Source organism: Kogia breviceps, chromosome 1, assembly GCF_026419965.1.
Source record: "Kogia breviceps isolate mKogBre1 chromosome 1, mKogBre1 haplotype 1, whole genome shotgun sequence".
Lineage (NCBI taxonomy): Eukaryota > Metazoa > Chordata > Mammalia > Artiodactyla > Physeteridae > Kogia > Kogia breviceps.
The window spans coordinates 60,864,064-60,880,917 of record NC_081310.1 but is presented as its reverse complement, the minus strand read 5'-3'; the positions used below and the strand labels follow the sequence as shown (position 1 = coordinate 60,880,917).

General features: G+C 40.9%; 1 protein-coding gene across 3 annotated transcripts in view; it reads left to right on the top strand.

Annotated features, from left to right (window-relative positions):
- The window catches only part of HHAT (hedgehog acyltransferase), a 363,561-nt gene that overhangs the window by 52,682 nt on the left and 294,025 nt on the right, over nt 1–16,854 (top strand). For all 3 annotated transcript variants that reach the window (XM_067032206.1, XM_067032195.1, XM_067032200.1), the window contains exon 4: nt 9,836–9,949. In XM_067032206.1, coding sequence (XP_066888307.1) covers nt 9,836–9,949 — 114 coding nt within the window. The remainder of the gene's footprint in view (nt 1–9,835; nt 9,950–16,854) is intronic.

The following is a 16,854-nucleotide window of genomic DNA, read 5'->3' as shown; positions in this document are numbered from 1 at the left end:
AATATATACAGCTCTCCTTGTTTTCCCTATCCAAGGAGAAAATAGCTATGGTAATGAAAAATATAGACCAGTGGGTAAGGTAGATCATTTTCTATTTGGTTTTGAAATCCATAAATTGGTGCACTTATGAATGTGAAACATTCATGCCTTCATTATCCAGTTCTAGAACACTCCTTGGAGTGATCTACCTGGTGTTTTTTTCTCCATTTATTTTTCTCCACTGAATAGACTTATTTCAGAATAATGTTCTTCAAAGTGAATTATTTTCATAATGCTTCTATAATATAGCTAGAGCTGTACTGCAGTCAGAAGAAAAATCCTTTCCAGAGTATGTTGATCAAGGCTCCATTGCAGACAACAGAATCCACCCCAGTCAGTTTAAGCAGAAAGGACTTTGTTGCAGGGATTTAAGGAGATTTCAGAATAGTCAAAAGGACTGTAGGGATGGGCAGTAAGTAAGGTTCCTGGAGCAATTCCCAGAGCCACTCTGTAAAACTGTGGCTGCTGCCCAGCTCCTGGCTGGAGAACGCAATGCTATGGTGCACTAGTAAAAGCTGCCACACCAGGAAGCTACAGCACCTCTGGACTGACTGGACCCTGGAGCCTCCACCGTGGCTGCTGCAGAGTAACAAGAGCCTCTGCTCTTCGTAGAATCTGCTTCATCTGTAGATGTAGACTTCAGAGCTGATAGTAAATTACCTAAAAATGCCATCCATATATGTAATAAAACAATGTTCCTGACCTAGTCTCACTAGGAGATAAGTGGTGGGCCTAGGAGAAATGGTAATCCCTTAGAAGAGGGGCCTGCAAACCAGGGCCTTTGGACCAAATTTGGCCCTCCACCTGTTTTTGTGGGTACAGGTTTTTTGGAGCACAGCTGCTCCCATTTGTTTATGTCTTACTATGACTGCCTTTGGCTACACCCTCAGAGTTGAGTAGTTGCCACAGGGACTCTGTAGCTCACAAAGCTGAAAATATTTACCATCTAGCCCTTTATTAAAGTTTGCTAGCCCTTGTTTCAGTGTGGTTATTTTTTTTTGGTGGTACGCGGGCCTCTCACTGTTGTGGCCTCTCACGTTGCAGAACACAGGCTCCGGACACGCAGGCTCAGCGGCCATGGCTCATGGGCCCAGCCACTCTACGGCATGTGGGATCTTCCCGGACCGGGGCACGAACCCGTGTCCCCTGCATCGGCAGGTGGACTCTCAACCACTGCGCCACCAGGGAAGCCCTCAGTGTGATTATTTTGATAGCAATAAGCAGGATGGATTTGGAGGGATGAGTTAAATTTTAGAGGCATTAACATTTTTAACTTTAGACTTTGCACTTCACCAGTCAATCCCTTTAGCTTTTATGATCACTTTCAACTCTAATTATATAAATGCCACGTGCATTCTCATTTGCAGCAACATGGATGGACAATGGACAAAGACAAATATCATATGATATCACTTATATGTGGAATCTAAAATTTGACACAGGTGAACTTATCTACAAAACAGAAACAGACTCACAGACATAAAGAACAGACTTGTGGTTGCCAGAGAAGTGGGAGGGACGGATGGACTGGGAGTTCGGGATTGGCAGATGCAAACTGTTACGTATAGGATGGATAAACAGCAAGGTCCTCCTGTATAGCACAGGAACTAAATTCAATATCCTGTGATACACCATAATGGGAAAGAATATGAAAAAGAATATATATATATATACACACACACATACATATATGTATAACTGAGTCACTTTGCTCTATGGCAGAAATTAACATTGTAAATCAACTATACTTCAATAAACTAAATTTAAAAAAATTCTCATTATATAAAGGAGGACTGACCAGCGTGAGGTCACATAAGGGTAGGTGACAGAACTGAGACTAAAGCCTGGGTCTCCTGAATGTGAGCACAGTGCAGTCTGTGCCACACACAGCACACCACTGGCTCCATCAGCCACTTCAAGAATAAGGTCACTTTCCCTGCATTGTGGTAGACACAAATTCGAGGTGAGAATAGTATCTCCGGGAAACAGGCAGGCCTTCCTCTGAGGCCATCCATTACAATCACTTTCCTCTGTGTTCTTGGTGTCCTTTACTGGGAGGGGTGTTAAAGCCCACGATCTCCTCATTAGTGATGTTCATTCCCTCTGTTAACTCTGTGGGAATCTCCACCCATTCTCCCTTCAAGGCCCCAGAAGAGTGTAGAAATGAAGGTCAGATTTAACTCTGTTGAGTCAATGGAAGTAGCTGAACATTCCAGTTAGGCTGCAGCTCTTCCTGAACCCTGAGGAATTGAATTTTACAATTCTAAGGTCCTGAGCCCTCCTTCTGGTGGGTACTGAGCCAAGACTGTCTGCACCCGGGAGATTTCTATCACGTTCTTTCAGTTCCTGATCGCGTTTATGGGTGGTAATAAATTTGCTGGTCAGAGCAGATTTCATCATTAAGTAAATAGCCATTTTAGCCTTTGTATCGATCTTAACAAAAAAATAATAATTCTTTCAAAAAAACCGAAAGAATTATTGAATTTAAAAAATTCAGATGCAAAATCCTGCAGACTGACAGGATTAACTTTTCAGGGAGCACTTTATGTAATAAGATATTTCCCAAAGCCAATTTTTACCCCTTTATTTCCAGCCATTGCTGACCTTTGCCCCCAGGATGAAATTGGAATGTTAAAACAGCAGATTCCTCAAGTGTCTGCCCAAGGAAGTAAGCAGGCTCAGGGCAGGAAGAGGCCTTGTTGAGAGAGCTGAGTTCTCTGTGATGCTAGCAAAACTCCCTGTGGGCAGAGGGTTAGTTTAGGAAGCCTTTTGTGTTTTTTTTTTTTGGCCTTAAAAACTCAAACTTGGAATGTAAAATGGTGTAGCCACTGTGGAAAACAGTTTGCAGGTTGCTCAAAACATTACACATAGATCGTGATATGACCCAACATTACTACTCCTAGGTATAGACCTAAAAGAATTGAAAATGAGTATTTTAACAAACACGTGTACACAGATATTTATAGCATTAGTCACAGTAGACAAAAGGGGGAAACAGCTGAAATATCCATTAATGGATGAATAGATAAACAAAATGTGGTATATTCCTATAATGGGATGTGATTCAGCCATAACAAAGACTGGCGTACTCGTACGTGTTACAATGTGGATCAACCTTAGCAACATTATGCTGAGTAAAAGAAGCCAAGTCACACGTTGCAGGACTCCATTTATATGAAATACCCAGCGTAGCTAAATCCATAGAGATAGAAAGCAGATTCATGATTGTCGGAGCCTGGGGGAGGAGGGTGGAATGGGGAATGACCAGTTAATGGGTACAGAGCTTCCTTTTGGGGTGATGGAAATGTTTGGAACTAGATAGAGGTGGTGGTTACACAACACTGGAAATGTAGATGCCACTGAGTTGAATTTAATGTGATTAATTCTATGCTATGTGAATTTACCTTAAACCAACAGCAGCACAACAGCAAATTCCCCCAAACTCAAGCTTTTTCAGAATCCCTAAGTTGTGGAGTTTCAGTTCTGTTAAATCCTGGCAAATAACCTTCTAATAATATTTGAGTTAAAGTTTCAGCTACTGGTAAGAGCAGTGATCTGCTGGAAAGTAGGCAAGGTCTTGGGAGAGTCTGGGTTAAAAAACCAGTGGTGGACTTGGTGTAACTGATTTTATCTGTGGGATGACTTTCTCAGCCTCCCGTGGGGTGTCTTGGTAGGTGCCTTGGGGTTGTACTTGGTACCGGGTGCTTTAACAACTTTTGAGTACAGTGGCCTGGCCATGTTAGCCATGGGAGTGTTATCTTCAGCCAATGTTAATTCACCATGGTCTGAGGAATGCAGGAAACAAGCAGAGAAGGAGAGTTTTGGCCATCCCCCTGTGATAATACTGCAGGACTTCAGCTAAGAGGCCAGGAGTGAAGGTGCTGTCATCTGGTGAGCTTCAGGGCTGATGGGAATTCGTGGCTAGAATAAGGAAAAATTTACTCAGTGGTGAGTTGGCAACATAAGATCTTCATTTGCCAGGAGGTTTTACTTTTAACTTTCTGCCCTTGAAGTACTAGATGATTTTGAAAGAGATTTGAACCACCAGATATAAGTACACATGTTAAAAAAAAAAAAAAAGGTCATTTGGCAACATTAGGAAATCATTTAAAATTCAAAATACTAAAAAGTAAACCTTTAGCACACCCATGTTCATAACAGCATTATTCACAACAGCCAAGAAGTGGAAGCAACCCAAATGTCCATTGACAGATGAATGGATAAATAAAATGTGGGGTATCCATACCGTGGTGGAATATTATTCAGCCTCCAAAAGGAGGGGAATTCTGCAGTATGCTGCAGCATGGATGAACCTTGAGGACGTTGTGTCAGGTGGAACAAGCCAGACACAAAAGGACAAATGCCATATGATTCCACTTCCATGAGGTACCCAGAGTAGTCAAATCCATAGAGACAGAAGTAGAATGGTGGTTGTCAGGGGCGGGGGTGAGGTATGAACGGGGCGTTACTGTCTAATGGGTACAGAATTTCAATTTTACAAAACAAAGAGCTCTGGAGGTGGATGGTGGTGATGGTTGTATAACAGCGTGAATGTACTTAATGCCACTAAGCTGCACACTTAAAAATGGTTAAGATGATGGGGCTTCCCTGGTGGTACAGTGGTTGAGAGTCCGCCTGCCGATGCAGGGGACACGGGTTCGTGCCCCGGTCCTGGAAGATCCCACATGCCACGGAGCGGCTGGGCCCGTGAGCCATGGCCGCTGAGCCTGCGCGTCCGGAGCCTGTGCTCCGCAACGGGAGAGGCCACAGCAGTGAGAGGCCCGCGTACCGCAAAAGAAAAAAAAAAAAAGGTTAAGATGATAAATTGTATGTTACATATATTTTACTACATGAGGCACAGACTCTGTAGCCTGAAGACCTGGGGCTTTAAAGTCAAGCTCTGTCATATATTAGCTGTGGGACCTTGGATGTGATATTTAACCTTTCTGAGGATAGTTTTCTTTTTCTTGTCTTGCCACAGGCAGACTCATAGCACATAGTCAGTCTGTATGCTGTAGTTTCTTCCCAATCTGGGGAAGAGGCTGGGTGACTGGGGAACTTGCTGGAATAGAACAGGCTGACAGTGTGGATGTGGAACTTGGAGGCCTGGGTTGGTGACGTGGGAGGAGTGTGAGGGGGCATCTCTCCCCACTACCCCCCGAATGATGGGCACTCAGTCAGGACGCTGTCTGTAAGCGGGTGGCTAGCTGTTCTCTTAGTATTTCTTTCCTTTAGTGTTTTTTCCTTTAGGAAAAAAATAACTTTTTTTCCACACTTTGAAAGCAATCTGCCTTTCATCTTACATACAGGAAGGCTCAGGGCCAGATAGTTAAGTGACTTGTCCAAGTTTACACAGGGGGAGAAATGTGATGAGAACTTAGGCCACCTGATTTCACTTCCCCACCATTTTAAAGGCCTACTGATTGTTGGGTAATCATGATAGAAATTTGTGGTTAAGTCAAGGTTTTTGCTCTCAGGAACTTACTATTTTTTTCCTCTAGAGAGAAAATACATGAAATAGCTAGAATGAAAAGTGCTATAGTAAATATGCTATAGTAAAATGTGCTATCGTAAAAGTGCTAGAATTGAGTTGGGAATTGACAGAGAAAGGGTTGCGGTGAAGTCTACCTGGAAGGGTGGAGAAAGCTTCACACTGGAGCTGACATGTCTGTGGATATGGGGCATTAAGGAGGCATCCCCGGGGTTGGAAACAATTTGGTCGGATAGCGGGGTGTGGGTATGTGTCTGGGAGTGGTGGGGGAATCCAGGTAGAGCGTCAGCACAAGTAGAAACATCTTGGAAAAGGGCTTCCTCTTTGGTATCAGACAGGACTGGGTTTGAAACCCAGCTCTGCCGCCTCTAGTTTTGCCTGCTCTGACCTCCAGTTAACTCATCTGTAACATGGATTAAAAAAAAGGAAAGGTCTCAGTTGTATCTCTAGTATATGTAGATGAATGACACCACTGTTACCTGTCTTGCTTTGCAGTGGTTTTCAGAGTCCGGGGTGTTAGTGTTGGTACCGTGACCTCCTCCAGAGTGAGGAATTCTACATTTCCTCCCCCCTGTACCTAGTGTAGAACTCTGCTCTCTTTGGGAAAAGAGGCCCAGATCCTTTTCCTTGTTAAGAGTGGGAGAAATAATGTTTCACCAGGAAGTTAGAGTCCCTATTTAAGAGACCCAGAATCATCATGTCCTTAGAGTTCTCTGTTCTTGCCTCATTGCACACTGAAAGCCTTAGAATGAATAACCATGCTTAACTCACTCAGTTTATTAAATTCTCACATTTAGGCACTCAGAGCTTTCCATGGTGAGCAGGATGATGGGTGCTCTGTTTGTGAATATTAGGTGGTCAGCTTTAGTGTGTCCCTGACTGGGAATGGTGTGGGGTGGTGTGAGCTGTTAAGGATTCTCTGGGCTTATGAACAATGTAGGGAATCCTGATTGATGATGTCAGTCTCTACTACTTGAAATGTGGTCCCCAGGCCAGCAGCATGGCATCCCCTGAGAGCTTTGATGAAAGACAGAATCCCAGGCCCTATCCCAGACTTCTTGGATCAGAATCTGCATTTTAGCAAAATCTGTAGGTGATTTGTGTGTCTACTGAAGTTTGAGAAGCGCTGATGTAGAAGATTGGATGTGAATCTTGGAGCTCAGCCTCCCCTTTCTCCACGGGAGAGCCTTCCTGGTTCTGTCCAGCTAGAATTTATCCCTGGTTTATATTTGACTTCCTTACAGAACCAAAGAAGAGGCTTCTAATTGACTAAGAATTACAGGATCGAGAAAAGAAATGGGGAGGGAACAGAATGTGAAAAAGTTGTTCTTGGTTTGAGACTTTAAGATTTACCTTGAAATGAGTGAGCTCAGGGTCTATAAGGCTTTTGCTCATGGAATCAGGCAAGTCAACATTTTCCTTCCCCCAATCAGTAACTGCTACTTATTGGCCGTCTTCTATTCATTAATTCAGCTTTTCTGTCTGGTTATTTCCTTTAGGTAAATATTTTAAATGGAGAAGAATAGACATAAGAAAAATGTTTTTATTTCCTTTAAATGGCTCTTTTCTGAAATAATTAGTGATGAGAGACTGTGTAGTTTTGTTGATAGGATTTTTAAAAAGAATTTATTTATTTAATTTATTTATATTTGGCTGCGTTGGGTCTTCATTGCTGTGTGTGGGCTTTCTCTAGTTGTGGCAAGCGGGGACTCCGCTTCGTTGAGGTGCACGGGCTTCTCATTGCAGTGGCTTCTCTTGTTGCAGAGCACAGGCTCTAGGTGCGTGGGCTTCAGTAGTTGTGGCACACGGGCTCAGTAGTTGTGGCTCATGGGGTCTAGAGCACAGGCTCAGTAGTTGTGATGCACGGGCTTAGTTGCTCCACGGCTTGTGGGATCTTCCTGGACCAGGGCTTGAACCTGTGTCCCCTGCGTTGGCAGGCGGATTCTTAACCACTGCGCCACCAGGGAAGCCCTGTTGATGGGATTTTACCAGCACAGAGTTTTCAGTAGTTCTGGGCCTTAGGATGAAGCATAAAGCTTTTTTGGTTTCTTGAGTGTTATGAGATATTATTTCATTTTTCCCCCCTAGAAATTAAACTTGGAAAAGTTTTGAAACATAGGTATAAGTCTGAGGTGATGAATTCTAATGTAATTCTGAATGTTCAAAAACATTATTTATATTTAAAAAGATAAAATGTTGGGATTTTTACTTTGAGGGGGGTAAAAAAATTCAATCTTGGTTTTTAGTGTCTGCATCCATGTTACAAAGTGGCATTTTACTAGCACGGCCTCATCACATGACCTTTGCGCCTTTAATCAGTTGATTGACTCTCCACTAATTTGACTTTTTTTTTTTTGTGGTACATGGGCCTTTCACTGTTGTGGCCTCTCCCGTTGCGGAGCACAGGCTCTGGACGCACAGGCTCAGCGGCCGTGGCTCACGGGCTCAGACGCTCCACAGTATGTGGGATCTTCCTGGACCGGGGCACGAACCCGTATCCCCTGCATCGGCAGGCAGACTCTCAACCACTGCGCCACCAGGGAAGCCCAATTTGACATTTTTAAGATGGGGAAGTGAGCTCTGGAACAGGGATAAGGCCCGGTTAACGATTTGAGTTCTCTGCTCTGCTGCTGCCTGGGTGTGCAGCGTGGGCACGTCCTGGGCTCTGATGTAGTCAGTCTTTGAATGGAAGGAATTGGACCAGATCTATGATTTTCATGGGATGGGGGCTCTATGAGCAGGTTGTGTGTGTATCAGGATCTTGGTTGTGGGGAAAACGTGTTGTTTGAGAAGCATGGTACTGCTGTCTTTCTTCATTTGGAAAATAGAAAAACTGTTTTTTTTTTTTTTTTTTTTTTTTTTTAAACAAGAGGCAACATGTAAAGCATGGTACAATCTTAGCTGGTTAACACAGGATGTAAAGCACATGGGACTAGCAGTTAGTGGCAAGTAACAATTTTTAGTGAGTACTGTGTGCCGGGTACTGTTTTAAAATTTTGATATGCATGTATTTTCAGTTAAACCTCACAAATTCCTAGAAAATCAGCCCTGTTATCATATGAGCAGACAGCGGAAAGGTGAAGTATCTCACTCAAGGTCATCACAGCCAGTATGTAGATAGACATGGGATTCAAACCCAAGATGAATCGGCAGCCTTAGCTGCTACATTTGCTACCTCTACATCCATAGTCTGATATGAATCAAGATCACTTCAATCTATATTTTACCTTCTGAAAAAAAGAGTTTTGTAATATGTGTAACTTGTATGATATTGCCCCTCAATCCTCAGGTGCAAAAAAAAAAAAAAGAAAAAAATAGAAAAAATCCTATTTTCCTTTAAATCCAATTAAAAATTTGACTCAAAGTTTCACTTGTAGAGACTGATGAGATGTTCAGTATCGATAGATCAATAGTCAGTGGGGGATTCCTTCGTCACCCACACGATTTGGCTAGAAAATTCTGAGGGCCTCAAATCTGCACTCCATCCTGGCGGTGCCAAGATGCTCATGGGCCAAGCCTGCATTATCCGTTTGAGAATGGCCAATCACTGTGCTTATTCCCTCCATACTCAGCTTGGCTGCCATGATCTCCCTGGAGTTCCTGAGGCCGAGGCTTTGAGGTGTGAGCCCCCAGGTGTCCACAGGTCCAATCTTGCCAGAGGTTTTCACCTGCCCCTGTCAGGGAGCCCTATACAGAGCCTGGTACAGATGCAGACAAAGGGCACTGATGGACATAGCTTCGCAAGGTGAAGGGAAGTATATCTTTCATTCTTTCCTTGTAATCTTATAGGGAATTAGTTAATTTCTCTATCAAATTATCCTCCTGCCTGTAAGTGACAGCAAGATTTAACATGACTGACCTTACACAATTTTATTAGTGTCCAGTGTACATTTCTCTTGCTGGTGAAAGCATCTAGGTGATGAAACTGAGATAACCTAAGTTGTTATTTGTACTATCTATGTGACGCTGAGTAAATGAACTGAATTCTTTAAGTCTCTGTTTCATATTTTATAATGTGGGGTCAGTAATAGTTTCTATCCCATAGAGCATCCAGAGGTTAGGGGATCAGCTTTAACAAAGACACTCAATGGGGGAATGGCAATGAAACCAGCTAAGCTGGAGGGGAGGGTATAAGTAGGTGCCGTGTGTGGTGGGGTAGATGCTGGAAATGTTGTGTAAATGCTGTTTATAGCATTTGGACTCACGTTGGCCTTCTTCTTGCAACTGTTTTATTAACTGGAGTTTGTGTTCTGCCTCAAACACTACCAAGATCCCTCTGATAAACTGCTGTTTTGGCCGATTTAGGACCCAACTGACTTTGAGTGGAGCTTCTGGATGGAGTGGGGCAAGCAGCGGCTGGTGTGGCTTCTCCTTGGCCACATGGGTGTGTCTCAAGTAGCCAACCTGCTTGCAAGGAAGGTACGGTTATGTGCATTATTTCCATTTAAGCTTCTTTCTCCTTTACTTTTCGTGAAGAAAGAGACCTGAGCTAGGAAATCAGGAGACATAGATATTAGCCTTGGAAGACTGGAAAAGATGAGAAAGAATTGTTACTGGTCAATAAGATAAATTATCAGATAAAAAGATAAAAATAAAGGATAAAGATAAGATAAATTGTTAATGATGTTGATAAGATGAAAATTCCATACGTGCTTATCCTGTGCTTACTTCCTCCAAGTCGTTTTTTAAACCAATGAATATGAAAGTTTTAGAGTAAAACTAACTTCAGATGGTATTCTTTAAGACCATTCTTAATCAAATGATCTTATAAAAACCACCTGTTGAGAATCTATGTGATTTCAGTTCAGAAGAAAGAGAATGATTTTGTTAAGAAGTGGGAAGGATTTTCATGTCAAGTAATTTATGCTACAGTAGCTGTTATAGATCAGAATTCTAGTATTTTGCTTTTTCCTTGGCCTGGTTTCGAGAATAAGAGATTCTTCCAAGCAGATGTTTGAAAAGTGCTTTTGCAAGAGGTGGGATTGAGAACCTCTTTATATTGTAGCTAATACGGGGCCTGAGATACTGCCAGGAGGATCTTTCTCTAGTGTAGGGGCCAGGCTTTGTCCAGCATCCTCTCATATATGCATCTTGCCTCTGTGGTTTCCTAATCTGAAAAAAAATGAGTCTGTGCTTGTGCTTGGAAATCTACCCAGTAAAAACAAAGCACAGCCAAAAATGGACTTGAAAGTCAACCCAGGAGAAATGTTTGATTCTTAGAGGTTCACGGAGGTGAAGAAACTGAAGGGACAGAAGAAGCAGGAGCCTCTGGGCTCAAGAGACCCAGACGTGAACTGAGAAAACAGTGCCATGTGCTTAGAGATGTCACCAGACTTGGGCTATTTTTCAGCTCTTTCCTAAAAATCGGTACCTTCTGGGCCTGCTTCTCATCCTGGAATACAGAAAATCCCAGTAGCACACTAACTTTCTTTGTTTTAAATATGATAATGATTACTTTTTGTACTCAAGTGGTTTCCATCTTCTAAAGTAGCAAAAAGTTAAAAATTTTAGATGCTGTCAGATCTGAATATATTTTAAAATTTCATACAACTTTCTTGACATATGACACTGTATAAGTAAGGTATACAGCACAGTGACTTAACGTACACATATTGTGACATGATTACCACAGTAAGCTTCATTAATATCCATTGTCTAATATAGATACAAAGAAAAAATGAGAAAAAAGAAAAGAATGTGTTTTCCTTGTCATGAGAACTTTTAGGATCTATTCTATTCTCTTAGTGGCTTTCAAGTATACCATACAGCAGTGTTAACCATAGTCATCAGGTTGTACATTATATTCTTAGTACTTATTTTTCTTATAACTGGAAGTTTGTACCTTTTGATTGCCTTCATTCAATTTTATATAACCTTCTGAGCAAACCTAATAATAAGTAATCCATTTTTTTTTGTATTCCTAAACTAGTTATGAATATATCCACCTCAGCCTTCATTAATGTGTTTCTTTTCTTCCAGAAATTTGTTTGGTATTTGCTAAGACATCAGTGTTTCTAGAAATTTAACATTTTTGTTTCTAACACAAAGTTTCTCTGCCCCTAGGTAAATGACTTACTGCCCCTAGGTCTTAGTTTTCCCATCTGTAAAATAAATAGCTTAATACTTGAGTTTTCTATCTCTGTGGGGGGGTGGGGGTGGAGATGAACTATTTTGAGGAGTATCTGTGAAATTCAGCCAGTCTCACTACTGCTGCTGTGGGAAAGGGTCAGCTGTCGTGGAGTGGAAGAGTGCTGGATGATGGATTAGGTCCTGGGCTTTCTCATTTGTTAGCTTTCTGACCTTAGAAAGGCTTTTCACCACTGAATCTTAGTTTATCATTTTCTGTAAAGTAGGGTTGATGAGATAGTATTATTCTTTTTCTTTTCCTCCTTTTAAAACACGGTGAGCTTCTCACTATTCACAATAGCCAAAACATGGAAGCAACTTCAACGTCCATCGACAGATGAATGGATAAAGAAGATGTGGCACATATATATTGTGGAATACTACTCAGCCATAAAAAAATGAAATAATATCATTTGCAGCAACATGGATGGACCTAGAGATGATCATACTAAGTGAAGTAGGTCAGAAAGACAAATACCATATGCTGTCACTTATATGTGGAATCTAAAATATGGCACAAATGAACTTATCTATGAAAGAGAAACAGACTCACAAACATAGAGAACAGATTTGTGGTTGCCAAGGGGGAGAGGGGTGGGGGAGGGATGGATTGGGAGTTTGGGGTTAGCAGATGCAAACTGTTATATATAGAATGGATAAACAACAAAGTCCTAACTATATTCAGTATCCTATGATAAACCATAATGGAAAAGAGTATGAAAAATAATGTATATATATGTATAACTGAATCAATTTGCTGTACAGCAGGAATTAACACAACATTATAAATCAACTGTACTTCAGTAAAATAAACTTTAAAAAAATGGTGGGCTTCATTTGTTGAAATTTCATTAAAAAGTAAGGATGAAACATGGAAAAGGTAGGACAAAGAGAAAGCACCAAAGAAATGGCAGAAATAAATGCAAATGTATCAGTAGTCACAATCAGTGTGAATGGACTCAATCCACCCCCCAACCTCAGAAAAGGATTGTCAGACTGGATTAAAGTAAAACAGAAAAAAAGGCAAATAAACAAATAAGTAAAATAGCATCCACAGGGGTGCTTCCTATCAAGATATACTTAAAATGGAAGGACACAAGGACACAGAGTGTTTGAAAGTGAAAGGATGGGAAAAGGTGTTCCAGCAAATACAAGACTCATCTTTGTCCTGTCTACCTAGATACTAGTGCAGTTTCATTAACAGCTGGCAAAGAACATTATTTGTGACAAAGAGGGTTCTTGTTTAATGATAAAAAGTTCATTTCATTAGGAAGATATTATAATTCTAAGTTTGTTTATTTTGCTTCCAAATAAAGAAAACAAAAGTTGATCAGTACCATAAAGATAAATAGATATATCTGTGATTTTAGGGAGAGATTTTAACATAATTTTATCACTAATTGATATATCAGAAGAAAACAAATAATACAATTAATAAGCTTGATATAAGAAACGTAAATGGGGACTTTCCTGTCCGTCCAGTGGCTGGGACTCCGCGCTCCCAATGCGGGGGTCCTGGGTTCGATTCCTGGTCGGGGAACTAGATCCCACATGCTGCAACTAAGACCTGGCACAGCCAAATAAATAAATAAAAAGGTAGTTTATAAGCGGTCTATGAAGGATCTTAAATTCTATATAGTTTGGGAAGCAGGAATCCACTGAAGGTTAAAAAAAAAAAAAAAGAAACGTAAATGATTACATCTAACAACTGGAGAATTCACATCCTCTTAAAGAACACATAGAATATTTATAAAAACTGACCACATCTTATTTATTATTTATTTATTTATTTATTTATTTATTTTTGTGGTATGCGGGCCTCCCACTGTTGTGCTCTCTCCCTTTTCGGAGCACAGGCTCCAGACGCGCAGGCTCAGTGGCCATGGCTCACAGGCCCAGCAGCTCTGCAGCATGTGGGATCTTCCCAGACCGGGGCACAAACCTGTGTCCCCTGCATCGGCAGGTGTACTCTCAACCACTGCGCCGCCAGGGAAGCCCAAATCTGACCACATCTTAACCATAAAGTAATTTTCAATGAATTTCAAAGGCTGTGTTTTAAATAGGTTACCTTCTCTAATCCCAGCGTAATTAAGTTGGAAACCAGTAACACAATGACCTGAAAACTCTAATTCGTTTAGAAATTAAAAATGAAAGCAAACTTTAAAATAACAATAGGTAAAGAAAAGAGATCATACTGGAAATTAGAAAATAGTTAGAAATGATTGAAGAATATATTACATATCAATATTTGTCGGGTGCTACTTGGATAATTTTAAGTTTATGTAGGTGCATAACTTTACATGCTCCTATTAAAACAAAAGAAAAGCTGAAAATTAATGAGCTAAGCAAACAATTTAAGAAATTAGGAAAGAATAGAATAAAGAAACAAAAAAGAAAAAGAAAGGAAAGAACAAAAATAAGAGTAGACATTAATGAAACAATCAGTGGCATGATTGGTCAAGAAAAAAATGCACAATATTAGGTGTGGAAAAGAGGATGAAAAAATATAGTAAGAGGATATTTTGCACAACTTTATGACAATAATTTTGAAAACTTTGGCAAAGCAGACATATTTCTAGAAAATATAACTTACCAAAACTGACTCATGAAGAAATAGAAAGACTGAATAGTACTATAACCATGAAAAGAAGTTGAATAAGTAGTTAAAAAGCTATTTGTAAAGAAAACAATAGTGTAACACACCACTTCTTCCAAACATTCAAGGCACAAATTATTTAAATCTTTTCCAGGCTTTTTCAGAAAATAGAAAAAAGAGGGAACGTTTATTTTATGAAGAAGAGAGCATAAAATTGTTACCAAAATCAGAGTATGCACCCTACCAGATACTATGACTTAATAAAGATATAATAATTAGGACGTTGTTGTATTGGCACCAGGACAGATAAATAGACCAATGTAACCGAATAGAGTTTAGAAAATACTTGTACATAGATGGAAACTTGATTTTGACAGATGTGGCATTTCAGATCTGCATGGAAAAGATAAACTTCAATGAAGAGTGCTGACACAATTGTTGAGTCATATTAAAAAGAAATGAATACTTACCTCATACCATTCATAATCATTTTCAAGGTGAATTAAGTCCGTAAATAGGACTTCCGTGGTGGCGCAGTGGTTAAGAATTCATCTGCTAGTGCAGGGGACACAGGTTCGATCCCTGGTCCAAGAAGATCCCACATGCTGCAGAGCAGCGAAGCCCAAGAGCCACAACTACTGAGCTTTTGTGCCACAAATACTGAAGCCCGCACGTCTAGAGCCCATGCTTCATAACAAGAGAAGCCCACGCACCTCAGCGAGGAGTAGCCCCCACTCGCCACAACTAGAGAAAGCCCGCATGCAGCAACGAAGACCCAATGCAACCAGAGGAAAAAGAAAAGGACTTTAAAAAAAAAAGAGTATGAAACTTTTAGAAAGCATGATGTAGGAGGAGAATACTTCTTGACGGTAGGGTAGAGAAAGATTTCTTAAGACACAAAAAGTATAACTTGTAGAGGAAAAAATTGATAAGTTTAACCACATTAAAACCAAGAACTTATCAATGTATAATAATCAATGTAGATCTTTGTATGTATCCAGGAACACAATGAAGAAAGTGAAAAGGCAAGTCACTAATTGAGAAGTTATTTGTGAGGTTTGGTATTGGAATATATAAAGAAATTTCAAAAGGAAAAAACAAGTCACCCAATAGAAAAAGGGCTCAATATGGGAAAAGGAATTTGCAGAAGAGGAAACACAAATGACCAATAAACTTATGAAAATGTGTTCAACTTCGTTAGTAGTCAAGCACATGTACCTTAAAACTACAAGATACCATTTCATACTTTCAGTTTGGCAAAGCTAAAACAAAACAAAAATACCCTGATGATATCAGGTACTGGCCGCCTGAACTCATACAGAGAGGTTGTGAGTATATGTTGGTATGGCTTCTTTGTATTACATTACCTAGTGAAGTCAAAGAGGTACAAAGTCCACAGCTACCAGTGCTAACTCGGACATGTTCCCTGCAGAAGCTCTTCTCTGCCAATCCGGGGACATGAGCCAGGATGTTCATTGCAGCAATGGGATTGTAGTCACAAAGAGCCAGAAGCAATCCAAATATTCGTTATGGGGAAATGGATGAATTGTAGTGAATTTATTCCATGGAAAGGAATGAATTGTAATTGTCAACATGGCTGACTTTCTGTATCACGACATTGAGCTAATAAGGCAAGTTGCAGAGGAATCTATCAGATATGATCCTATGCACATAGAGCTGTACAGGCTAAATGATACATTCACGTGTATGATCACAAAGATGAGACAGCCATGAAAATAAATTCAGCATAGTAGTTACATCTGGTTGGGGAGATAGAGGGGAGAGGGATTCCCCTGGTGGCACAGAGGTTAAGAATCCGCCTGCCAGTGCAGGGAACATGGGTTCAATCCCTGGTCCAGTAAGATCCCACATGCTATGGGGCAACTAAGCCTGTGCACCACAACTACTGAAGCCCACACGTTCTAGGGCCTGTGTGCTGCAACTACTGAGCCCATGTGCTGCAGCTACTGAAGCCCATGTACCTAGAGCCCGTGCTTCGCAGTAAGAGAAGCTACCGCAATGAGAAGCCCGCGCACCGCAACTAGAGAAAGCCCGCGTGCAGCAACGAAGACCCAACGCAGCCAAAAAAAAGAAAAAAACCGAAAAAAGAATCAGAGGAGAGATAACCAGGGCCCTTTTTTGGTTTGTTTGTTTTTGCTTTGATTATTTATTTATTTATTTTTATTGAGGTATAATTGACATTTTTAAAATTGAGATGTATTTGACATATGCTCAGGGGCCCAGCTTTATCTTTCTTTTTCTTTCTTTTTTTTTTTTTTGTTGGTACGTGGGCCTCTCATTGCCGTGGCCTCCCCTGTTGCTGAGCACAGGCTCCGGACGCGCAGGCTCAGCGGCCACGGCTCATGGGCCCAGCCGCTCTGCGGCATGTGGGATCGTCCCAGACCGGGTCACGAACCCGCGTCCCCTGCATCGGCAGGCGGACTCTCAACCACTGCGCCACCAGGGTAGCCCAGCTTTGTCTTTCTTAAGCTGGTGTAGGTATGCAGGTGTTATTTCATTATTCTTTATACCTTATAAACTTTATAAATATTCCTTTCCCTGTGTTTGATATGTGATATATTTTTAACTGAACATGTGGAAG